Source organism: Anas platyrhynchos, chromosome 2 (genome assembly GCF_047663525.1).
Source record: "Anas platyrhynchos isolate ZD024472 breed Pekin duck chromosome 2, IASCAAS_PekinDuck_T2T, whole genome shotgun sequence".
NCBI lineage: Eukaryota > Metazoa > Chordata > Aves > Anseriformes > Anatidae > Anas > Anas platyrhynchos.
The window spans coordinates 40,208,990-40,234,947 of NC_092588.1; the positions used below are offsets into that span (position 1 = coordinate 40,208,990).

The 25,958-nt window shown below is 39.5% G+C and overlaps 1 protein-coding gene across 5 annotated transcripts; it reads left to right on the forward strand.

Moving 5' to 3' along the window:
• Positions 1-38: 38 nt before the first annotated feature.
• On the forward strand, positions 39-24,810 carry LOC101791638 (kinesin-like protein KIF20A). 5 transcript variants are annotated; one of them, XM_027452243.3, is made up of 19 exons: positions 40-75; positions 528-676; positions 1,792-1,866; positions 4,573-4,692; positions 5,544-5,682; positions 5,781-5,965; positions 9,474-9,570; positions 10,065-10,262; positions 10,344-10,455; positions 12,102-12,173; positions 14,097-14,243; positions 14,869-15,034; positions 16,342-16,512; positions 17,175-17,314; positions 19,178-19,343; positions 20,620-20,737; positions 20,817-20,884; positions 22,521-22,640; positions 23,869-24,810. In XM_027452243.3, the coding sequence occupies exons 2-19, from the start codon at positions 545-547 to the stop codon at positions 24,139-24,141; spliced, it is 2,499 nt and encodes an 832-aa protein (XP_027308044.3). In that variant the 5' UTR covers positions 40-75; positions 528-544; the 3' UTR covers positions 24,142-24,810. The 5 variants fall into 5 exon arrangements, with proteins under 5 accessions (XP_071890694.1, XP_027308044.3, XP_071890691.1 ...); XM_072034590.1 differs by having other exon boundaries at positions 10,068-10,262; XM_072034593.1 differs by lacking the exon at positions 14,097-14,243 and having other exon boundaries at positions 39-75.
• Positions 24,811-25,958: the final 1,148 nt, after the last annotated feature.

Sequence of the window (25,958 nt, forward strand, 5' to 3'; positions counted from 1 at the left end):
GCGCCCGCCTCCCCCCCGCCCAAAACGCTCCCCGCGCGCGTTCGGGGGGGGTGCTTCTGGCGCGCGCGCGGCGAGGTAGTGGCGGTTGGCGCCCGTTGGGCGCGCGCGGTGCTGCAGCTTCCCGCCCTCGCGGCTTCCCGCCCTGCGCGCGCCCCCTGTCATGGCGGGCGGGGGGGGCTCGGGGCTGAGCCCCTCACGGTGTGGGGCGAGCCTGAGGGGAAAGGGGCCAGGGCCGGGGCCGTCTGTGTGCCACAGCCCCTGGGTTCCCCGGTACAGCCCCGATGTGTGCAGGGCTCCCCCCAGCCTTGCTCTGGGCACCTGGTTTTCCTCAGAAGGGGCTGGTTTTACGCCTACTGCCCTGCTCCCTGGTCTTTTTCCTGCGTATTTTGGCTTGTTCTGTGAAAAAAAATGATATTTTTTGTTGATTATATGCACGCTACCCTGCTCCCTTTTTTTATTCTTATGTATTTTGGCTTGTTATGTGGAGAAAAAAATATATATAATATATTATATATCTTTCTTGCAAGTTCCTTTGTACAGAGCCATGGATGATGAGGGGAAAAGCTGCATCCCTGCAGAATTATCTGATATGTTGGAATCAGTTTCTTTTCTGGACCTGGTGGGTAAACCCTCACCTATGGAGTCAACAGTACTGTGCAACCCAGAGGAGCAGGAGGTGTGGGTTGGTTTTGTAATGTGCCCTCCTACCCTCTCTAATTCATTTTTCAGGCTTTAGTTCAGGCAAATATTTCTGCAGTAAGAAGTGCTCTGTCCCCAAGATGTGTTTGATTATTCTGCTTGCTCCTCATCGCTTACAAATAGGTTATAACCTGTAGCAAGTGCAGGTGGTCAGTACTCAGTGGTGCATGCTAAGTTTTTGAGGAAGAAGTAAAGGACTTCAGTAATTGCACTGAATGTAATGTGACCCTGCTGTTCCTATTAATAACCTAAAAAAGGATACAGATCCTTGTTGAAAGTTTCTTAGGTGCTTGGAAATAAGAAGTTTCAGTGCTCTGCTGTAGCTCATCTTTGAAGATGATATAACCATAGCTGCTTTTAGGGTAGCAGGTTCCCTAATTGACTGCGCTCAGGTGGCTTAACCTGGTGCACTGAGTGGTGTGCTGGTCATGGGAAGGCTGTGGGGAACTGGTGAGACTTTGGTGAATCACATAGCCAAAAAAAAGCAGGGCCTCTGAATATCAGTGGGAAAGGAGAGAGTGTTGGGGTCCCTCAAAATCTTCCTGTCACTGTCGCTTCACTTGGGTGGGGGACCTTTGTATGAGGAGCAGTGTGGAAAAGACTGTATTAGCAAGTGAATGTTATTACTGTGAGGAAGGTGGTGGCAAAGAGGTGGTTTCTGGAAGCTGAGAGTGTGGCAGTCTGTTACCTGAACACACTCCATGCAACATGGAAGTGCAGAAATACGGAGCAGCAATTAAAAACTGCAGCTTGAATTCAATACTGAGGGAGGCCAGAAGGTGGAGACAGTGCATTTTGCACCTCCCATAGTTTCCTTTTTTTTAAAAAAAAAAAAAATCAAAATATCTGCTTCATCATAGAAAAGAACACAGAGTTGTGGGCTGACGTGGAGGAAAGGGGTAACTTCAGGGCATTAGGAGGTCAAGAAGCAAGTGACAGCTCAGGGTGTGAACCTCACAAGGAAGGAGAAAGGGAGGCAACAAGATAAAATAGGAAACAGTGCACCAGAGATGTGTGCTGGTATGGTTTGGGGCTGTTTTATTTAAAAAGAGGCCGTTATAACAATGCATCTTGTTTTTTTTTTATGAATAGGCATACCAACCTTTGAAAGTTTTCTTGAGGGTGAGGCCCTTTTCTGTAGCAGAACTGGAAAACCACGAATCTCAGGTTGGTTGCAGAGCTAAGAAATATTTTTTTTTTCTTCTCCCCCAAATAGATCTGATATTGTTAGCTGTGACTTTTTTTTTTTAAGCCATGTACTTCTTCTGAATAGAATTAGTGGACACCTGCATAAATATGACTATCACAATTTTTATTAATTAATTAATTAACCATACGTCTATCTCTTGTGAAACCCCATTAGTATATTATTTAAAAGTTGTGGTCACTCTTAGCTCTGTATGTGGCTCAAGAAACGAAAGTTTTCATGCAAGATATCGTACTTCTAAGAATAATACACGCGTTTGACCCTTGAGTTCCTTGGGAATGCCCAAAATGCCTGGTCTTGGTTGATTTCCCAGTATTCTTCCTGTCAGTTTTTTCCTGTGACTTTTACAGTTACAGATTTTACAGTTTATTCTGTCATTTTTAGATGCTTTGGTGTTTTACACGCACACATGCAAACAGGAATTCTCCTCCTTCCACACTCCCCCCTTGCAGACGCTGCTGCACACAGCTGCCCTGGGAGGATGAGGTCTCTGCAGTGTGTCTTTCAGCCCTGATCTTTGCAAGGCCCCATGGGCTTTATAATTTGTACCTGACCTGTCTGAAGGAGGTTTTAATATTTGCTCTGATTTGCTTCTTGAGATTTGCTGTTTCCTTTTTTCCTGCATGCTCTAGCGTTTAATCTGCCAGAGGTGAAACCTTTCAATTTTTTTCCAGTAGGATTTTTTCCCCAATTTCAATGTAGTTTTCCCTAGTCAGTTCTCATTGACTAATATGTAGTGCCGCAGTATTTCCTATTTGGTGTCATTCAGCCATCTGAGCTGGCTGTAAGGATAAGTTGATTTACAAAATCAAACTGTTTTACAAGTGATCTGTTATCCTTCTTTGGAATGGGAAACTTCTGAATGCCTGACCATCAGTGAAACTACTTATATGCTTTTAAAAGCAGTGAGGGAGGAGAAAAGTAAGTGCTGAAAATTATTATTTTAGAGCTTTTGTCTTCATGTAGATAACGAAATTGTTCATCTTCCATGATATTAGCTGTACAGTCCATTCTGAATGGTATGAAGGCTTTCTCAGCCCCCCAAAACTACGAATGTTTGCAAAATCTCAGGTTAACTGATCACCTGTTGCTTATAGAGATAACAATATATGCAAGCAAGGCATAAGAGCACAGGATGAAATTCTGTTCTTGGTACAACTGGCGGTGATCCTACTCTCCTATCGGTGACTCTGGAGAAAGTTGTGCTGCAGATACGGACATAGATCAGATGGTAGGAAGAAATTATTTACTGCGAGGGTGGTGAGGCGCTGGCACAAAGAAGCTGTGGGTGCCCCATCCCTGGGGGTGCTCAAGGCCAGGCTGGATGGGGCTTTGGGCAGCCTGGTCTGGTGGGAGGTGTCCCTGCCATGGCAGGGGGTTGGAATCAGGGGATCCTTAAGGTCACTTCCAACCCAAACCATTTTATGATGCAGTTGGTATGTACACTGCCAGAAACGGTCCAACTCATGCCAACGTAGCTATGGGGTTAGCTGGGGTAGACAAAAACAGGGCATGTTACCAGCTGGATTTCAGCTCTGCAGTTCTGACTGCTTCAGGGCCTCTACTCCCTACTTCTGTGAAGCTGATGGCACGTGCTGCTGAGGTGGGATCCTTCGGTAGCTCGTTAGGATTTAGCACAGCTAACCTGCGTTCCTCATCCTGCAATGTGGAGGGGATGCTAGAGAGCACAGGGGCTTAGAGCCTGGTGCAGTGAGTAAATGAGTGGTCTAAATTCAGTACCCAGCCTCTCAGAGCTGCTAAACGAGTTGTCAGACTGACTTGTTATGGAGACTGCTAGGCAAAGCAGTCCCCCCTGTACTCCGTGCTGCACGTGGATTATTAGTGTGGCCAACTCTGCACGCAGATGTCAGATTTAGCTACAATTGATGATCATTGCTGCTGCTGCTTCAAAACACCGTCAAGCTATATTGACAGTTCAGTTTGTGGTTTTGGTAGCCTGGCTGGTGTAAAATCCATTTTCCTGTCATATTGTATTCCACATTTATCTACTTATGTGAGTGCCAGGTAACTGTATCCTGCCTTTTACTTAGTTGGGAAAAAGCAATCAAACTAGACTTGAAACTAATTCAGGTTCCTTCACTACTGATAGCACCATCTATCAATCAAAGGGTATGCTTCAAATTTCCTATACTTCATTTATGCTATTCATAACTTGTTTCACGTTGCCATTTTCCCACTTCAATCATTTTAAGGTTCCCTGTAGCTTTGTTTTCATAGCTTTTATACTGCCAGCCCCAGTTACAAAATAGTAGGGTTTGGAAAGGGCTGGTTGGGGTGGGAGGTGGGTAGGGAGGAGGGAGAGGAAGGGAAAAAGGAGAGGGGCACAAGAGAAGAGAGAAAAGGGAGGGAGAAAAGGAAGAGTGGGAGAAGGAAAGGAGGGAGATAGAAAGGGAAAGTGAGGAAAAGTTGGTGGAAGGGAATCCAAGAAAAAGATTAAAGCTCTTAGAAGGCTCCAAATGATTGCCTTCACTTTATCTGCACCCTGGTTTTCATGTGAAATGACTATCTCCACCTCAAAAGATTATCTATAAACTTTGCAAGTGTTCATTACTGTGGTAAATGGATGAAAACACTAGCTTTATTTACATAGGTTTTTACCTAAATAATTTTGTGATGTTTTGGTTTATCTTGTCTTGATTTTTAAGGGTTGTGTGAGTATTGAAGATCCCCAGACAGTAATTCTTCATGCACCCAAAGAGTCTGCTGCAATGAAAAACAGCGAAAGAGGGATTGGTCAGTCTGTGCACAGGTTCACCTTTTCTCATGTAAGTGAGCTTTTCTTGGTTTTACTTTAGTTTGAGTTAGTTATCTACTCCAATGATAAAAATTGGAGCCTTTCTCCTACATCGTGCAATTTGATTTTTTGTCTTTGGTACTGTGGCATTAAAAACCCAGCAGACTGCTTATTATTTGCTTACAGGCTGTCAAGAGAGCTGTATTACAATGAAGTTTCTTATTAGATGAGACAAGGAAGCTTCTTTGGCAGCTCTGTTGTTTTCTTTGATTAGATGCCACAGGCGCTTCTTACAGGCACAAACTTACTGTGTTTCTGCTGTTCCTGCAGATGTCCTCATCTGGGAAGTGTTACAGGAAATTACATGTTTAAAGGGACTTCTGTAAGCTTGGGTTTAGGGACTTACTTCTGAAAGAACAGCAGCCTAACAGCTTAAACCTTCTATAATGGTGATAAATTTCTTAATTCTGTTACCTACTTCAAAAACTTCTGCTCCTACCATATCAGTAGAGAAACAATTCCAGGTTTTGAGTCATTTAGACCACCCTAACTAATAATCTTCTTCTCATCAATTGTTGGTGGCTGTTGCAGAGGAGGAGGGAGCTGTGCATCACTAGCAGAGCTGTTGAAGGTATCCATTAAACAGTATGTGCTGAGCAGTATTCTGAGCAGTTTATTTTAGAATTAGGAAAATATTTTTAAAGAATCTGAGTATCTCTAAGAATTTAGCAGGCATTCTGCAGAAAACCTAGCTGTTATCTCCTACTCAGCTTGCTCTGAAAAACTAGTCACTGCTATTCAGTGTTCAATGATCTGATATGTTAAACTTCTTTGTGCACTTAGCACTCATTTTTTCCATTCTCTTCTTCTCCCTTCCCCAAGGTGTTTGGACCAGAAACTACCCAAAGTGAATTTTTTGAAGGCTCAACAAAAGAGATAGTAAGAGCGTGTGTTAATGGAGTGAATGGACTGGTGTTTACTTATGGGGTTACAAATGCAGGCAAGACATTCACTATCCAAGGTATAATGTGTTTGCCAAAAAGCACCTGTATCAATCCAGTCAAAATTCAATGAGAAGCTTGTACAAATATCTAAACTTTGATCTTTCCTTATTTTAAGGAACTTCAAAAGATTTGGGTATTTTGCCTCGCTCACTTGACATGATTTTTAACCACATAAGGGGAAGACAGTATCTGAAGATGAACTTTAAGCCATATTTGAGCAATGATGTTAAGAAACTAGAAGATGCACAAGTTAAACAAGAGGAAGCCATTAAAGCTGCTCTTCTTGCATCGCTGAAAGAGGTCAGTGACCAAATACTTCCTTATCACTGTATGAAGCTTCTTAAATACTTGAGATCAGGAAAGTCTTCACTGATCCGTTTCACTATTGATTCTTTAGATTTCTCTTAATCTGTAGTATGGATTCTTCATGAACTTTGGAATAATAAGCCAGCTGGTGGTTTTGGGACTTAGGGTAAACTGCAAGAACTTTCTGCAGCAGCACACAGTTCAAAACAAAATCTGTTGCAAAGCCAGAGCCTGGACTTCCACAGAGGGGCAGCTCTCCAAGTGGTGGCACAAAGCCCTTGAAAAGTCTCTGGAAGAACTGACCTTAAAACCTGCTTCTTGTTGTTGCTAACTGAATCTTCTTTGGGGTCAGGTCCTCAGACAGCTTCTCTGGGCAGTTGCTCAAATTCCAGTGCTAGTTCAGAGGAGGTGATGGCAACTCTTCGGCAGGAGCAGCAAAGAGGAGGAGTCTTTTCTGGTGGAATATGATATTAAGGCAGATTAAAAACTTGTAAACCTGTGGTTTAAATATGCAGTTTCATATAGAAAGTTCTCTGTGGCATTTCATTTTACTTGCTGTTATCAAAATGATTTTCCTAAAAAGGATTGCAGTCTGCTTTAGGGGATTTTCAGTATCTTACTGATCTCTGAGTCAATCAGAGGATGGCTTGGGTTGGAAAGGACCCTTAAGGATCATCTAGTTCAACACCAAGACTGTAGGTATAACAGCTCCAATAGCAGAGACCTGTCTATACCTAGTGAGTTCTGTTATTTGCAGGGTAAGAAACGGCTCTCACCCAAAAATGGTCACCCTTGTATGCTTGACTGTTCTATACTTGGAAGTCTGCAAATTTGCACAGGATGTCTGGCTTTTTTTCCCTTATTCACTGATCATTTACTTCGGGTAAATCAGAAGTAGGATTCCATGTATTTAATGCCAAAATCTAGTAGGTTCAGCTGATTATGATTCAGCAAATCTGAATGAATTCTGGGAAGTATAGAAGTAACAATTGCCTGGGTTTTCTCTTTCCTATAGTCTGTAATACCAACATTCTTATTCAAGCACTCGGTTAGCTCTGAAAGAATATCCCTCTTTGACTCTAATTCATATATAAAGTTCCACTCTAAATTCTATTGGTTAATTTAAATTCTGCAAACTGAACTGGGTCAGGCTGATTAACTCTTGAGGGAAGACCTCAGATGAAAAATGTAGAGGGTCTGAAAATTGCGTATTTATTCTGTGAGTCTTAAAAGCTCACTGGTACTTTGTGTGTGTGCCTCTGCAGGAGGTGAGTTGTCTTGTTGAGGGTCTTAAAGAAAAATTGAGATGACTAGGTGAAATAGTGGGTAAAGATTATTATTTTTTTTAAATCTTTATGCAACCTACCAGTTTACAAGAAGGAAGAAGCAGGAACTCAGGATCTAGAACAGGAGGTCGCATGCTGTATTTTGAAGATAACACCATACTTCACAAACATTCCTTTCTGTTAAATCACTCTCTGACTTTGCTAATAGTTTAGTTACAGTAGGTGATCTAGATGCTGATGTGCTACAGTGAAAAGCAAGCAGGACTCCACCATCAGGAAAAAAAGGTAAAAATGCACCTGGAAAATAACGCGTACCAAAAACTTGCTTACATGTTACAGTGCTTCCATACTGATAACTCAGCTGTCTCCCATCCTGAAGGCGTGCTTCGTGATAGCTTGTGAATAGCATCACTGTTCGGATGCTCGCTCAGGCTTGTAATCTGAGAGCAGATATGGTTTGGTGGGCTTGGTTTTGGTTTACAGGGATTTCTGTAGGCCCTTTTCCCAGGCTCAGTTTACAAGTCATGCAGAAAGAATCTGCTGTTCCTTTCGTTCTGTTTAAACTGCTCTGAATTACCGTAATACCCTTGTATTTAATGTTCTGCTGTTTGTTTGCTATACAGTACTGCTGCAAAAACTTGCTTGGTGTACTTTGCACCCTGTTTCTTTCCCTTTTACTTGTCCTTTTCACTGGGTTAAATATCGCTTTTTTGCGGTATTAAAAGCTGCTTTACTGACACTCCTATTCCCACCTGTCCTCGTACTTGCTATTAAATGTCAGCCTCTGTCACTGGCAAACAAAGTCAGTTCCTGTTCCCACTTGTTTTCAGTCAGTTGTAGTATTCTTCCCTGTAATCTTATGGTTTGAAGAATAGCACAGAATCATGGCTAATTCACTCAGGTTTAAAATCTCATTACAAAAACTTTGTTGTTATCACGTGCACAAATAATTTTTACATTCAGTTTTTCATGGGTATACACGTGCCATACATGTCTCTCCCTGCTGTAGAATTTCTCTTTGTACTTTACAAAGGGAATGAATAGAGTCCCTGCTTGTGGTTGTACTTGTAGCTACTCAAGCAACATAAACATCCTGACAGTGCAGTCTTTGTAAAATGAACGCTTCTAAATCAATGGCGATGAAATTGCATGCTAGTTGCCTTTTTTAAAAGGCAAGATCTGGATTTGTACTTAAGATTTTAGATATACCAAGTGGGTACCATAGGCATCAGTAGGCAATTCCTAATAAACATATCCCTGCGCTCTAATAGTTAGACCATGGTGTGTCTTTTTTTTTTTTTTACTGCTTTTTTGAATCTGTTCCTCTCTTCTGCTGTTGGATAACCTCCATTTAGCTGTGGGTTTGGGGAAATGCATGTGAATGCCCTAACAAGAACTTACACAGGTGTATAAAATATGGGGTGGCAGGGAGGGAAGTGCTACCTGGAGATGCAGGAATCTCTAAATAGTAGCAGATGCTATTTCTGTTATACTTGTTGTCCTAGAGATAATTTGAAGCCTATGCTTTGACAAGTCTTGGCAGGTCTTTTTTTTAATAATTTTCTTGATGTGAAGAAACTTAGCAAAGGTATACACCACCTAAAATGTGCTGTTATCTACATGGAATTCTTTAGACCTTTTTGTTTAGTCATAGGCTGTTGGTTTATCAGATCTTTGAGTCCTTTAGGAATCCATCACTTCCATTTGGTGTGAGGTCTTAAAGTAAGCTTGACACATGCTCACAGGCTTGGCACAAGCCTGTGACTTTTATTTGTGACATGCTGCTTTTGCCTGTCCTTTGCTCCCTACCCAGCCATCTATCCCTGGAAGAGGTTTATTTCTCCAATTTGGTTGACCCAAAATACTGTTCAGACTTCTCCACTAGTTCATAAAGGTGCTCTGGGCAGCCACAATCTGACAGATGTCCTTGTTTCTCCCTAAACTATAACGTGTCTCCTATAATAGCGGCAAGTGGCCTCCAAGACACGTTGCTTTGAGCAGCAGAGGGCGATAATTCTTGTGAGGAGGGAAAGAATGTTTGCTGATGTGAGTTCAGTATTGTTAGAAACATTTCTATCACAGCTGGAGTAAGGGTGGCTTAACAGTTTATGCTAGTTCAATATTTAAATCTTAAATACTAGAATGACTGTCCTGTTTCACTTCTGCTGGTCTAGTAACCTGTTCATTTGGATGTAACAGTCTCTTGTTTCCTCCAGGAGACGGAAAATGTCTCAGGTGCTGTTACAAATATGTGTCATGTGGAGCTGACTCCTTCCAACTATACTTCAAAAAATCAGCCTTCTGATCCACTAGGTAAAGCGGAAAATGTTTTTTTCGGGGAAAAAAATGAATAGAAACCCTGGAATTTAGGAATATAAGTGGGTAACTATTGGTGGATTTAAAAATCTGTGCTGCGCTACAAATTAAATAAAGGTATCCCTTTACCAAACTTAAATAGCTGAATTCAGGAGAAAGAGTAACAATGTAAAATGTGTTGTGATAGCTTTGCTCCTTTTTCTGGGGGGAGAGGGAGATCCCATTCTGCAAAGCTAAAGGATAATATGCTGAGAGCTTGCAGTAGAAGGCGAATAGCTTAGAACTTGTGCATGTTCTGGGTACATGCTGTGAAGTATGAAGGTTTTTGGGTAAACTCAGTTATCCAGTACTTGTATCTCATTGTAAAATGCATATATACAAACCTCATTTTAGAAGGTTCTATATATTGCCTCAACATGAGAAACTAGTGAAACTCTTAAGACTTATTAATATGTCACTTGACCACTAAACTAGTTTTCTTTTTTGGCCAGCAGAGAAGAACTTTGTTCCACTTGACACACGTAGGACCAATACAGAGCAAAGAACACAAGCATCTGTGTGGATTTCCTTTTGTGAGATTTATAATGAATATGTGTATGATCTGTTGAGTGTATTATCTACATCTAAAAACCAGAAGCGTAGAGTCTTAAGGATTTGTGAGGATCAAGGAGGCAATTCTTATATTAAAGGTAACAGTACTGCTTATGACCTCAGCAATTTCACAGAATGTCTTTGGAGATCAGAAGTGTAAAATGTCTCTCTCTTCACAGACCTAAAGTGGATTAACACTCAGAGCACTGAAGAAGCCTGCAAGATACTAAAAATAGGAAACAAGAACCGAAGCTTTGCTTGTACTAGAATGAATGAGCAATCAAGTAGGAGGTTTGTTCCTCTCTTTATAAGAGTATTCTCTTTTTTTTTCTTTCAAGGGCAGGAGGAGGGGAAAGGAGGAGAAAACTTCAGAGTATCTGTGAAATTAACCACTATTCAACATTAGCTTAAGACTTTCATTGATTCTGGTTTTATTATGAAATTCTTTCTGGAAGAAAGCTTGGACAAGTGTAGAGAAGCCCTATGACTTCAACAATATCTGGACTTGGGTTGCCATTCGTGGCTTTGGACAACCAAAAAGATCAAATCTCATCTATTTTTGAGTACTATCAGGGCTATAGATTTTAACAAGTGTTAATGACTGATTGGGGAGGGATACACAAGGACTTTAAAGGAAAAGCTAGATAATTCTGCCAAGAATTATACTGCCAGCATGAAATCTGGAGCCTGTCAGTAGGGAATGTAGGAAGGAGAGTCTTGCAGTGCCTTTTGGTGCTGCTAGATTGCTGTTCTGTAGCTGAGTTTTCTTGGGATCTTAAGATTTAAGACCCTAGCTCTTAGCCAGCTTTGGGTGGGGAGTTAGGGAGAGCCTCGTTTGATCAAATGGGAAGAAATTAATAAAATAAAGTGGTATACTTTATGTTGAAACTGCCTTCCTAATGGCTTTTAGAAGTTCTCTTACTAATTTAAATGTGGAGGGGCTTGCTGCATATTCAACAAATGCAACGACAGTGTTACTAAGGCTGCTTTTTCTCTAAAAGCAATAGTTATACATTTTGTGTTAGTTAACGACAGCTTCCATCAAATTTCAAGCCATACTTCCACATGAATTTCACTAAAGATTATAGTGCAGAAAAGAATTGTGTGCTTTTCTGGCAGAGTTTTGAGCTTAGCATATAGTATTTATTTGCTCAAGGGAATACACAGACTTCGGCTTAGCTTGTTTCCAAACTGTGCTGTGTCTTTTTTTTTTTTTTTTTTTAAAGAAACTTCACTCTTTAATTGTGGGTTGGTGTTGAGGGCTAAAATACCACTTTAAATCTTTACTCGATCATTTTTTTTCTTATCGTACGTGCTTCCTGATTTACTGGATTTTTCTTTTGGTTTCACTCAGCATATGTCCATTGTCTTGCCTTTGTACCTCTCTGTCTGAAACAGAGTAACTATGGCATTTCAAGTATTAAAAATTCAACCTTTCTGGAAAATTATTCTTAATTTTGAAACCAAACAAATAATTGTGTATGTTGAGTACTACAAAGAATTACAGGATTGTCAAATCTTAACTTATTCCCTGACCTATTCATTTTTAAGAAGTTAATGCTTCAGATTCACTGAGTTAAGATACCATCTAAATTTTGTATACCGAGTGGCTACCTGAGTACTCACTTTCTGATCAGTAGACTTCAGGGAACTGGCTTTTTTTTTTTTTTTCAAGACAGCTTCCAGGTTTCATGCAATATTTTTCCTTCCCCTGTATAGAAAGAAATGAAAAGTTCCGAAACTTATTAACTTAATAAGTTAAAACTTATTTCTGCTTTTTGCTGCTGGATGAATGCGTTGCAAAAGTAACTACTGTAAATCAGTGAATTCTTGTTCTTTTGCACTGAATTTTCTGTAGTATACACATTTTACTTTGCTTCAGTGGCTGCTTAATTGTCATAATTCTAGTTACTAAAAAGAGCTTCTTTCCATTCCAGTCACAGTATATTCTCAATCCGGCTACTAAAGCTAACTGATGAACATCAACCACATGTTCTTGGAGTTTCAGAGTAAGTTAATGCTTCAGTTGATTACCAGAACATAAATGTTTCAGCATGCTTATACCTTATCAGATTTTCTAAACTGGTGAACTGTGTTAATACAAAAAATGATTAATATGATTGCTGAGAAGGAAATCAGAATTGCACTGGCTGCATAAAACAGACTGGACACGATAGGGCAACACTTCTACTCCTGGCCCTCTTATTCTGTGAAGGCTTGGCTGAGGGAACCTGTTAAAACTGTCAGTAATACATATATTTAGGGAAATATCTTATGTAATGTGTGTGTGGGGGGAGGGGGGGGGGACAAAGCACTACTCCGTAATACCACACGAAAATACTCAGGTCAGCAAAATTCAGATGTTTGGCAGATAGAAGCCAACCTCTCAAGTCAGGGAGCAGCAACTAACACTGAAGACCCAAGGTGCAAGCCGTACCGGTTTATGGGTTGAATAATTGTGGCTGCTCATTTGGTGTACACCTGGAACACAAATTCAAGTCCATTTTTATTCAAATGAATGTGGGTGACATGCTCTGGGTCTGCTCTGTGGTGTAGACTGCAGTAGGAGGAGATCAAGTGATTTGCTTTGAAACTGTTCTCATCTAGAATGCTACTGTAGGTGCACCTGGTGAGAGCAATTACTAAGTCCTTACACTTCTGATTTAGAGAATGTGGCCTAATATTTTGGCTGCTTAAATGGATGTTCATTTTTTTTCCCTGATTAATTATCCATTTAGTTTGACATGGAGGAATGAGGGCAGTCCTGCAACGGAATGTATTAGTTCATTCATAGCTCCTACTGATCTGTCTCTGCTGAGCAGAGATAGTAACAAATACACCTCACCATGCAACACCTTTTAGTATCAGATGTTGCCGTGATTAAAAACTCTTAAAATCACCTGAGGAAATGACTGCTACTGCATTCCTTACCACTTCCTGTCTGGCCTATTCTGCTGTCAAAGCTTGTAGCAGCTGTTAAATGAATGACAGTTTGTATGTTGCTTTTTTTCTAAAAGCTGTTAATCTTGTACTGAAAAGGATAGAGATCATAAGATACTTGAACTGTGTGAAAGGCTACAATGTGGCTTTACTAGTATGTGTAGTACTAATGTGCACTTCAAATGTGTCAAAGGCTACTATCTTATGAAGTTGTTATAAAAATAACCCAACTAGTGCTCACTTATACATTTATGTAAATTATCGAAGTTCCAGATCTTCCTGAATTAAAGGAGCTCTCTCTGTAGTAAGTAAAAGTGAAATTCCTTCATTATCCAGGCTAACTTTCTGATTGTAGCCTGCTGTGTCACAAGGGACGATTCAGTGGCCTGACTTTAGAAGCACGTAATTGCTATAGCCAAGCAAACAGCTCTGAGGTATTCTGGGAAAGGCTTCTGGCAGCTTATTTGCTGAAAACCACTTGTTCTGCATCCAAAAGAGGCAGACTGCAGTTTTTTGAAGCATACTAGTATCTTCTGTCCTTGTGTTGCTTGAACTGTGGAAGATGGCCGAAGTGCAAAACTGCTGCATTTCTCTCATCTTCTCTGGAAGAACTTACGTTGTTATTGCCACAAAATTTAAGCTCCTAAAGTGATTTTTTTTTTTTTTGTAATGTAAGAATGCCTACAAAGTTTTAAATGAAGTTTACAAGCAGCCTTCCTTAAGGATGCTGAATAGACCTTCTCAGGAGCAGCAATTTTATTCAAGTATCTTTATATACAATGGGAAAATAGTTCAGTGCTGTCACCCTGAATACCTCGCGTAGTGCCTTCTGGACAAGGTACATATTAATAAGTACAACTTATTCCATGATCTAGGTAGGCTGACATGAGTTACATTTATAACTTAGATGTATAAAGAAATAAAAGACCAAAATTCTATTTTTATACTGTTTAGAAACATGTTTGTGTGTTCTGGATAATTCTTGCATGCAGGTTGTCTTTCTGTGACTTGGCTGGATCAGAGAGGTGTAATAAAACACAAGCCTTTGGAGACAGACTAAAAGAAGCAGGAAATATTAATAATTCTCTTCATATCCTTGGAAAATGCATTGCAGCACTGAAGCAGAATCAAAATCCAAAGTAGGTAAAGAGTTGTAAACAGCATGCTGAGGGTTAGGTTGAAACCCTAAGCATCCCTTTATGCTTCTATGAGGGATTCATGTGGTAAGAGGAAAACGCCAATCTGTAAAATCTTGTCGAGCCTTCTTTATTTCAGATGTCACTGGAATACCTGAATTTAACATTTTCTTTAAAACTGTGGAGAACAAAAAAAAAAAGAGGGGAGGATTAGTAGTAGCAAGACTACCAAGCTTTTTCTTAGTGTTTTCATATAAGCAGTATACTTCCTGTAATTTTTTCGAGGTGGAAGGGAATAAGACAAAACAAATCATACAGGTGGACTCATCAGACAATTGTACAGATGTTCTGTACTTAGATACTGGTACCAGCCAAAGTGGTTTTCTAACATGAGGGAACAGTGATGCAGTGCAGACACTTTACTTCTCAGCTTTAAATACTGTAATTTGTTGGAGAGCTTATGAGAAAGGAAAGACCTTGATCTTTGAGACAAAGTGGTTTACATTCAAATATGAGCATCTTACTTGATCTCTTTCCTGAAAGAAAAACGGAATTAAGCCAAATTACAGTATTGCACAAGCCTTTTCACATTTTTTTTCACATTTTCATTATTCTTTTTTTCTGTGAGGATGAAGCCAAGCTATATTCCATTCAGAGAGAGCAAATTGACTCGTCTGTTTCAGCCGTTCTTTTGTGGAAAAGGCAAAGCCTGTATGATTGTAAACATCAATCAGCATGCTTCCACATATGATGAAACACTGCATGTAATGAAATTTTCAGCTATAGCCAAACAGGTAAGGGTGCATCTAATTTCTTTGCTATTCTGCAGTCTGCACTGCTAGCATTTTGTGGAATGATCACATAGTATGGACTTCAGTGTGATTAGGATTGCAGGTGTGTCGTATTAGTTCTTGTCCATACAATTTCTCTCTAGAAGGCTTCCAGTAGTCTGGCCTGTCCTGCAACCTGTTTGTGGTAGCAAGACAAGATAGCTGCAGCTGTCTGTGGCTTGTTGAGGACTCCACCACAGACACTGTGGAAAGTAGTCTGGGCAGTTTCAGATATGACTGGTTATGCTGTGCATCTGAGGAAGTGCAAGATTAAATTTAAAGTTTTTGATGAATTGTTTAATCTGTGTGCACTTAAGCATCTGTTTGCACAAGCTGACAATTGTTCAGAAACTTTCTAGATGACTAGTGGTGGTAGTAAAAGAAGTGTAGCTTCACATTTTGCAGTCCAGTCTAGTCAAGGTCTCTTGTGCCTGTGTTGCTTCTGTTTGACTAAATGCAAGTAATAACAAAGAGGGAAGGCATTTTTTTTTTTGTAAGTTAAGTCTTGAAGGTAGTGTGTTCTGCTCCTTCTGCAGGCCTTTTAACAACAACAACAACAACAGAACTTCCTTTGAATTTGCATACTTCCATGCTTTCTGCTAGCTCTGCTCCCATTCAATTCAGGACTTGGAGCTAGTGTCTGGCCTTAAGTTCACTCAGTTTCCATAGAAGCGGCTTCTTATAGGTTGTAGGATGGTGGGTGATTCTGTTTCATGGAAAAAAGTCCATCTCTAGTCCATGGACTAGTTATACCTCTCAAGTCTGTAATAGCATGTCTAGTATCTCAGATTTTTCTAATTATCTTTGGCTACAACTCTTATCATAAGATATGAGGATGCACTGAGGAGACAAGCTTCTTTAATATGCTGTCCTATGAGATAATTACTTATCATATTTCCCTAACTAGGATGAATTGCTGGATCCTGGTTGTAGAATTTCAGGAAAGCAGCAAATGCATTAGGGATTTGCTTTCAATTTTTCATCAGCTTTCCGGGAAACTATGCTAAGCTCTCTCTACTTCAGGGGGAAAGGGAACACCTTTCTAGACAACCACACCAAGCTTGCTAGTAGATAATCTTTCCCATTTTCACTTTGCTACAGGACTGAAGTTTTATGTTTCTATAAATGATTGTCTGCTAAAAGCCATGTAAAATGTTGTTAGTGTGCTTGCAATCATTATTGTAAGTACAACATGTTCATGCTACTTCCTAGCATTCTGATTTCTGCAATGTTGAGAGCGCCGATGTTGTGTTCAACTCTGGATTTTTCAGGTAATCCAGACAATCCTGCCCAAAAGTTTAGGTTACTTCCCACCAAAGTTAGTCGGAGGCGATGGCAAACCTATTGTACGCTTTGATGTGAACGCATCTTTAGATGACCTTCCTGACTGTACTGAAGCCTCCTCAGAAGAGGAAGTGGACATCACCATTCTGAGTCACGAGGTAGATAAACATCTACTCAAAACTGAACCTAGGAAAGCCGTTGCTATTAGCTCTGATATTAGAAACTTGCTGTAAAAGGTGTGCTGGCAGCTGTATCAAATGAGAACTGCTCAGTGTTGAGTAAACCTAGACCTAAAGTGGTCTAGCTCTGAGGAAACAAATGTTGTGGGAGGTCTTCTGTGGCTTTGCAGAGAAGCCAAGTGCTAAAATTTAACTGATGTCACAATGAGACAGGTAAGGAAGCGGTACATCTGTTTAAAACAGTGTTGTTTAGTTGCTTGTGCTCTTTTGGAAATGGCAGGAGCAAGTTAAGATGTGGCATTTTAAAAAACAAAGTTGTACAATCAAGTGGTAATTAACTGATTAATATTTACTGATAAATATTTAAATTACTGATTCAAATTACTGATTAATATTTAAATGCAAAATGTACCAAACCAAAAATATTATTGATATCATAAACCGTCAAGATGGAGGGAGACTGGCTTTGCAACAGAAGAAAATAAAATTTGAAAATATTTAATCCTTGGTGCAGCCCCCTTGAAAAGAGGCTTACAGAAATGCCCGTTGTGAATGTTCATCTGTATTAACACATCTTTTTATTTGATGTGCATATTGATATGGACTTCTAGTTTTTCCGAACTGAAATATGTTAAATTTAGGATCTGTTGAAAACTACAGAGAGCCTAAAAGAGAAGCTAGTTGCAGAAAGGCAAAGTAAACTCCTTCTGGAGGTGAAGATACGTAAAGAGATGGCAGAAGAAATGTTCCGACAACTGCTGGAAACGGAGGAAGCCTGGAGGCAAGTCATGCTACAATCCTATTCAAAACTGAATTCCACATACATAAAGGCATACACTTACATACATGCAAGACATGTATGCTCATACTGTTTAGAGAAGTTAAGGCTGACTAGTTTCAAAGATTCAGATGAAAAGAGAAGAGGAACATTAAAATGAACTTTTACGGATCCGCCTCTTCCTATGTACAAGGAGAAAGTAACGCTGCTTTCTGATGAACTTTGTAACTTGCAATTACTGCAGGCTGTCCTGCCTTGTTATTAATATTTGGTAAATACAGAAGACTGTAGGTACCAGACTGAGGCTTGTGATTGCTCTAAGGCAAGCACTTGGTCACCACATGTTAATATACATGCGTGTGCTTCAGGTGGTTTGAATTGTATCTCTTTGAACTCTCCTTCTGCCTTCTTGATGACTTTTGAACTTATCTTACTGTCTTATAAGTTACTGTGCTGTCTGCATTAATGTTACTAACTTGGGGATTTCTTCAAGTGTATCCAGATTGTTCAAGCTGAATTTACTTCCTCTTAACTCATCTCTTCCTGAAAATGTTTTTTTGCTGTTTGAGTTGCTAACAAACACTAGCCCAGAGTTAAGTTGCCAGATGAACACTATGCTTTAACACCTGTACTGCCTTCAAGATTGCTTGGGTGCCTTTGGCCAAACACATGAAGCTATTAGTGATACTTATCTGTTGGGTTGATGTTCAGTCTCTGCTGGGACAGATTTTAAATTGTGACAAGGCTAACATGTATTTTCTATAACTTGAAATAATAAAACAAAGCATTTATTTTTTTTTTGCTTTTTCATTAAACATAAAAAAACAAACCTGCCCACATCCCCAGAAATAGGCTTCAAATATCAAGTCTGAGTGTAATCATAGCTACCATTACATGTTGGTGGATTTTTTTATTAAAACTTCTGCTTCACAGGTCTTTCAAGACGGTCTAAACCCCATACTTGAAAATATTATGCAGACATCTGGCTTTTTAATAGTCATGCTAACAGCAGTCTTCTGAAAGTGATGTAGCCACAAGCACTGATCACTGGTATACCAACAGAATTTAAGATATGTCAGGAGGTTTTCAATGCCTCAACTGAAACTGAAGCAAGGACTGTGCTTGCACTCAGAATTAGATTTCAGGTTGAGCTTTTTTTTAACAAGGTTAAAAAAACTTGAGCATTTGGGATTCTATCTGGTTGTAGTTCCTGGGTGCCTGCTGAGCGGTGTCTGTGTGATGAGAACGGGCTTGGTGAGTTAGTTGACACAGGTGTGTCATGGTGATAGAGTATTTTAATTCCTCCTACGCATCGATTTCCACTCGTTTGAGTGCTTATGTCCCACTGAAGTAAGCTTGACACGGGCTTACCACTTCTGCAGCTGTAAAATACCAAGTTCAGTGTCACCGGAGATTCAGGCACTTGAGCTGTGAAGTGCTTACGTAGTATAATGTGGTAGACCAATGAAGTACCACACAGATATTTTTACTATTAGCCACTACTATTATGAACTTCAGCTTTTAAACAAGAGTGATGTAGTTTGTGCTGAGATCTGTAGCTGTGTTTAATAGTTCTCATGGAAGAGAGAAAAAGATCAGAATAACCACAGCAAGGCTGAGATCAAGGGTTGAATACATGCTCTTCTATAGCATTCTCTTTGGTATTAACTAGAAGTTATGCCTTGATGCAGGTCTGTAAGATTATTGAGAATAAAAAGGAGACAAGGAAGGAGAGTACTTCTGTCTTCTATGTTTACTATTTATTATTAAATAAATAACTTTGGTGTTGCAAGTTGAACATGTTTATCCAAACTGTAATAGCTGTATAATTCGAATATGCTAAATAAACAAACATATCCTTCTCAGCAACCGCTTGGAAGATCTGAAAGACAGTTATGAAGAAGCACTGGAGAGCAAATTTGAAATGTATAAAGAGGCCATCAAGAAACACGCGTACATGTGCGCAATGGAACAAATTGAAGACCATTATGTTCCCATAGAAGAATTTATAGCTGAACAAGAGAAAGTTGAGGTATGACTTGATGGCTGCTAACAACTGTGTGCTGATAAGCTAGCCTCGTAACTGTAAATAGTGTTTTTCAGACTCATTCAGGAGTTCTAAATGCAACACTGAACATTCAAAATAACTGTAGCAGTTCAGCCTAGCTATTCTGATGCCTAAAACTGTCCATGGGGATAGAGATGTTTCGTCTAAATTTACTGATAGTGTATACCTAAACTTCCTACTCTATGAAAGCCCAGTTTGCTTAAATCTTTCTCTGTAATGCACTGACTGCAACACCTAGAGGGGTAGTGTATGCAGCAGTCCGGCTGTGTGAATATCCTTGGAATTGCAGAGTGTAGAGTAAAAAGTTGGTCTGAAAGGGCAGATGGGCAATTTAGTATAGGATTGCTATTTCAAAGATAATGGATTTTCTGCTCTGAAGGTCTGTAAGGGAGGATTATGGAAAACGAAGCAGTGATGAGAAACAAAACTTTACACAGGAGAGAGCTTACTCTGAATGTGCTCCCAACTAGGGCTGCTCAGTAGTTGGTGTCAGGAAGTTACTGTTCCTTTGCACAATGTAAAGAGTGTGCAGCTTCTCAGAACTGCATGAGTACGCTACCTGAGTGATACTTCTTTGTAAAATCTTTCATACTTATCTGGTATGCAAGTGATATTTTTGCATGTAATGGCTATTCTCCTCAGATGGTTGCATACCTAATTTTCCTACCAAAACATTACCAGATCAAACTCTGTGTAGGTCTCCTTGGAAACAATTGTCAATAATTCTCTAGATCAGTCCTGTGTGACTTCTGATTTCTTTTGTTCTAAAACAATAGTGGATTAAATGTGTTTGTTTCTTTTTGTTGCTGTTTCCGTTTGTGTTTTTGTTGATGTTTGGCTTTTGTAAAATAAATGGAGATAAGTCATGCTGCTGCTAAAAGATAAGATGTAGTTTACCCTTACATGCTTAATTCAGGCTGGCAGATAATTAAAAAATGGGCAAGCAAAATAACTGACTCTTACCTCCAGTTCAGACTGGAATTGAGGGTGGACATGATGACTCAGTTACCAGAACACTTTTTGTCTACTGAGACTGTTTATATGTCTGCTTAAGCCATAGCTATACACCATTTTGGGGGGAGAAGTTTTTAATAGTGTTCTCTGTAGTTATATCTGCCTCTTATGCAGCTGCGTGGCCAGTATAAAGGAAGATACAAAGCCCAAGGTGGTCTTGGTAGAAAATTAGGTAAGGTTAAGTGGAAGTTTAGACAAATTCTACCATGTCCCTTTCTTTTTTCAGGATAGAGAGAGTAAAATATTGCAATTGGAAAGACAACTTGATGAACAGTCACAGAAATTGTTGGCTTTGGGAAGTCCGAATTCAGATATACTGACTACTGAAAATGGCACGGAACTCGGTAGGAACCTAATCTGGATATTTGTTGTTCTAGCTATTTTTGGTTTTGTGTATAAAATCAAACTTATTTTTGTCTATAGATCTTGCAAACAAGATGATGAAGAGAGCCAATGAAGGACTGCAGAAACAATGCACAGAGAAAGATGAGGTAGTTCTTGCTTAATACTTAACACATCTGGGAATAACAGTCCTAAATTCTGGCATGGCTTCAATGCTTTAAGACCCTTGAGAATCCTGCAAATGAGTGTCAAGTTTAGAAAAGAGTTCTTACCCAGTTGTGGATGCCTCTTGTCAAAGGTTGGCTATGTTCTGGCATTACTGTGGCTTGTAGAGGTGTCTGCTACTCTGGCAAGTCATGTGGCAAACATAATATGAAGTGGAAGTAGGGGAATATATGGGCTTGTACTGTAATGTGTTGTAAACATTGCTACTGTGGCCTTGGTGCTTTCCTTCTGGAAAAGGTGCCTGCTCATACACAGGGGAACAGTTTAAAAGAATCTGGTAGATGTTTAGATCTAGAGCCAAAATAGTGCCTTAAACCCATCCTTGCTGTGAGTACTGAATTCTACCATCTACCTGAATAAGGGGTGAGGTCTCAGTTCTTTAAACAAACAAGATTCCTCGGCTCTGAATGGCCTGTAGAGGTGGAAATATGAGCTTCAGGCTGTGTTATGGAAAACAAAATACTAATCATTTTTAGGTAGGCATTTTTAGTCCACACCTCAAACAAACTTATTGTAAGGCCTGTGTTTAAAGAAGATGGGGGAGGAGGGAAGAGATGAGCCTTGCTCCTTTCACTAATAGCAAATAAGAGTAGGGGTTGCAGAAACAGTTCCAGCTGGTTCTAATAAGGCGTGTAAATGGAAAGTGAACTTAAATCCCTTTCTATTGAAAAAGTATAATCCAAAAATAACTTTTTCCTTACCAAGTTTAATGTCTCGTTTTATGGCCCTGGCATTTGTTTTCCACTCCTGTCCTCAAAAGCTCTGCAACATTTTCCATTTCCTATGTCAATTTCAAATTGTGATGCTAGAAAGCAAGTTCGTCTTCTATGCTTGATTTGAGGATTCAATATTGATTCTTTTGCGAGGCTGGAAAATGTCAGTCATGGGATTGCTGCCTGGCAGTAACTGAAGTGAGCATAGTTTAATGCAACTGCTTTCATCAATGCCCTTCCACTGCTTTGCTTCACAGTATCTGTGCATGTGTTAGTGACTACTCGTTTTCCCTCCCACTCAGCTGTTAAATACAGGGCAAAGGTTTTCTGATTTAGCAATGTAGATGTTTCCCCTACAACCACGTAGAATTAAATCATTGATATAATATTGCTGGTTCTGACTCTTTTCCCTCTCAAGACTTCATCTACCAATATAAGAATCCATCTTCTTAGCAGAAAGGTGAAGCCTTCTGGTGTAACTGTACTCCAGGTCAGAGCACAAATAATATTAATGAGATGAAAGCATTATAACAACTACCCTTAAGGAAAAGGAGCAGACAGTTCCAGAATTCTGTGCTGCTGTTCTTTGATTGCCAGGTCTGTGCAATCAATGTGCAATTTCATCACAATGGCCCTTGAATACTCCAGCTATATTTTTACTAGAAATGATGGGTTGGGACATGACAGGTTGGAAGTAGCAGTCTTCATCTTTGCTGCTTTGATCTCACAGTTTGCACTGCTCAGTATTAATCAGAAATGCTTACAGTGTCTGTATGAGTTCTAGTCAGAAACCAAATGCTAATAAAATGTGGTGTTGAACTGCAGTGTGTATGGGTTTTATTTTCAGCTTATAAAGTCTCTGAAGCTGAAAATACAGAAATTAAATGAAACTCTGCTAGAAGCTAATGAAGGCTACAGAAAAATGGCAGAAGAGAACAGCAGACTGAGGCATACAATCATGCTCAAGGTTTGACAACCATTTAAAAACAACTTTACCGTGGCTTGTTTCTGCAGTTAAATTCAATGTTTCTGCATCTTTGTACATGTAAAAACACTATTCAGTCTCACTAACTGCTTTTGATGTTAGCATAATGTTTTTGCTTATTTCTTTGTTTTCCGTTGTTCCATTCTGAAATTCCTGAACTTACAACCCTCAAGTTTCACTTCTTGGCTTTGTATCTTGTAACACAAGACTCCTAAGACTCCTTTTTCAATTTAAGTAATAGGCTCAGCTGATAGGGAAACAGTGCTGACACTTCTTACTAATCTAAAGATGCCCCAATTTGTTGTCAAGCACAGAAACTACTGCTTGGAACACTTGTGGAATCTTCTCTCCTGTCTAGTCATGAAATGTTCTCCTGAGGGAGGGCAAGCAAGCTAGTACACTAATGTTAGCACAACAAAACCTAAAAATTTTTGGCTTGAAAGCTGTACTGGCACTCCTGCAGAAGTGCCCAAGCTGGATAAGAGCTGTGGGCAGGTAAAATGCTTAATATTTCAAAAGCTTCATAAAGCTGACAGCATCTCACCTCAGGCACCAACTAGACTCCTAAATAAAAAATGAAAAACTTGACCTTTTGACATTTTGCACCAATGCCTCATATAACTTCCAAATGAAATAAGACAGGTATCAGACTGAGTGTTTATTTGAACATTAAATTACTTTCTGCATAGTCCCAAGTCTGAGCCTGAAAATAGTTCATATTGAATTTCATTTTTCTCGATTGGTTCTAAGGCTTAGAAAGGTGTGTCTTTCTAGCCACAAGGACTAGAGAGCATCTTGAAGACTGTGCTCTGCCCACTCAATGGATTTATTCAGTCCTGGTTAGCAGACTTATAACTGAGTTTTGATCTGACTGGTTTTGCTTTAGTAATTATTTTGTGGCTTAAGACTGGAAAGCCTTCTTTATTTTTGGTTCCTTGAACAACTGAAATTCTTTGCATGGTGTGGCTAAGCATTTTACTGTAAGCTTCATCAGTCAGGCTTAGTCTCTAGATCTGATGGTCCAATAGTTTGCTGTTCTCTTAATTACATAAAAGTAATTCAGAAGAAATGGCTATGGAATAGCCACTTAGCATAGTAATCACATGGGTGTTTGAAAATAGTAAAATAGAAATATAGAAAAAAATAGAGAATGAAGTTATATGAAAGACTTTGGAGTGTTCATGCACCTAACACAGCTGTATGCTCATAGGATCAAGAAATGAATAATCTTCAGAACTGGGCTAAACGTGTTCTTGAGCTTGAAGAAACAGTGTCTTCCCTGCAAAAAGAACTCGAACGCAAAAAGCATTTCTCTGCTGAGGAACCAAAACAACAAAAACCCCGGAGAGGTTTGTTGGCTAACCTGAAATCCACGGTAGCAGGCGCTGCTAGTACACCTCTTGGTAAAGGCTGGGGCAAGGGTGAAGACGTTTCAACCCCTTCAAGAAAACACGTACTGTTTGCTCATAAACCAAAAGAATAATACTTGATTAATGAAACATGCGATTACTGGGCTGCTTCATCAGTCTTTAACCGGTTGTTAATCCAAACTGTTGTTAGCTGCTTTTTTCTACCCTGAGATGCCATCCTTACAGTCATGTTAACTGACAAATGTTTAATGCAAGCCTTTTTAAATCATGTTGGGTCAAATTTAGAGCTATGTAACTGTAGACCTAAACTTCTGCTTTTACTGTTGATATGGGGATGGGATTTGAGATGTATATCAATATATAAAAGTGTATATATAACTTTAATTCTTGAGTAACTGCTACTGAGGCCTTCTGTACGTACAAATGTGATTGATGCGAAGTGGGATGGTCCTCCTCTGATTATTACCTTTTAAAATTAGATATTTTGTTTTTGTTGCTGATTCCTACAAATCAGATGGCTTGTATTTTTATAAATTAGCTTGATTCTTCAGAAAATACTGTGGCTTTGACCTGAGAACTACCCTCCTGGGACTAAACTGACCAGATTGTTTAACATTTGACCTCATAAGAGATAAAATGAGGTCTTATCTGGCTTCTTGCTATTTTGTGGCTAACTTGACTTTGTAAAGGAACTTGTTTTAATATTGTTTGACTTCCCACTAAGGACATGTATTAAACTCTGAAAAATCTATTTATAATAAAACTTTCAATTATTAGATTAAGCTCTGACTGTTCATTTTATAAAGGTGAGAAAATCAATGAAACCGAAGAAAAGGTAAAATCATGAACTTTGAGGCAGAGCTGTCATAGCGATTGACAAGTGGTGATGATGAGCTGAAAGAATCACAGCTCTGCTTGTTACCTACCTGTAACTACAAACTCGATGTAAGAGCACGACTGGGGCATGATAAAACTTGAAGTAGCTTCCTCATGGCAATTTCAGTCAGTGAGTGTGAGGTTTTCATTAACTACAGTGAAAATACTATGTCTTTAAGAGTTTGAGAATCCTTTTAGGACAAAGCAGAACCTGTAAATAAATCAAATTCATCAGTTTCTGATGCTTATTGGTAGAAGAGAACCCAGTTTGGAGAGAGTCTTCCCCTCATGTGGAGTCGCTAGGTGGTGCAGCCTTCCTGTGTGATACTGCAACAGGCCTTTGCATGTGAGTGCTCTTACCAACCAGTTGCTTGAGTTGGTCTGCTTGAATGCAGTGATAAGTAATCACTCTGGTATGCCCTTAACCCGTCTGAAGAGGTAGGACTTGAGCCAGTGCAGGTCTTGTGTTTTTGAACTGTTTCCCTTAAATATGGGTTATCTCCAGGGTAGAATTTCTAAAATATTATTCTATTCCCACACAAACTATTCCAACTATTAAAAAATATTTTGGTGTAGTGCTACAAAACACTGAGTGCTGATCCCTTGAACAAGAAGGCTGCTGAGTACAAATTGCTCTGGACCAGCAATGGTCAAACAATAGGCTAACACTAGAAACTTACTGTAATATCACTTCAAATGATTTCATGCTGTGCTTTGATGCTCCGTCGCTTGTCTGAGATTGTATACTAGCACGTTTGCAGCACGCTATCTGTAATCTCTTATTCTCTGAGCAAATGGCATTTCCATGCACCTTCCTGCTTCCTGGATCAATTCTGTTGGCTTCAGGTTATTGGCTTCAGGAAATGGTTTGAAAAACAAAGTTCTAGTATCGCTTAAGCTTTTTTCCTTAAGCTAAAACACAACCTGTAGTGAAACACTTACTGAGCTTTAGCTGTAATCTTTTTCAAAGGGTTGCAATGGACTGGTACGTTAAAGAATTTTGAGAAGCTGTTTTAAAGGGCATTTTAGAACTAAACCTTTTCTTCCTGCCTGC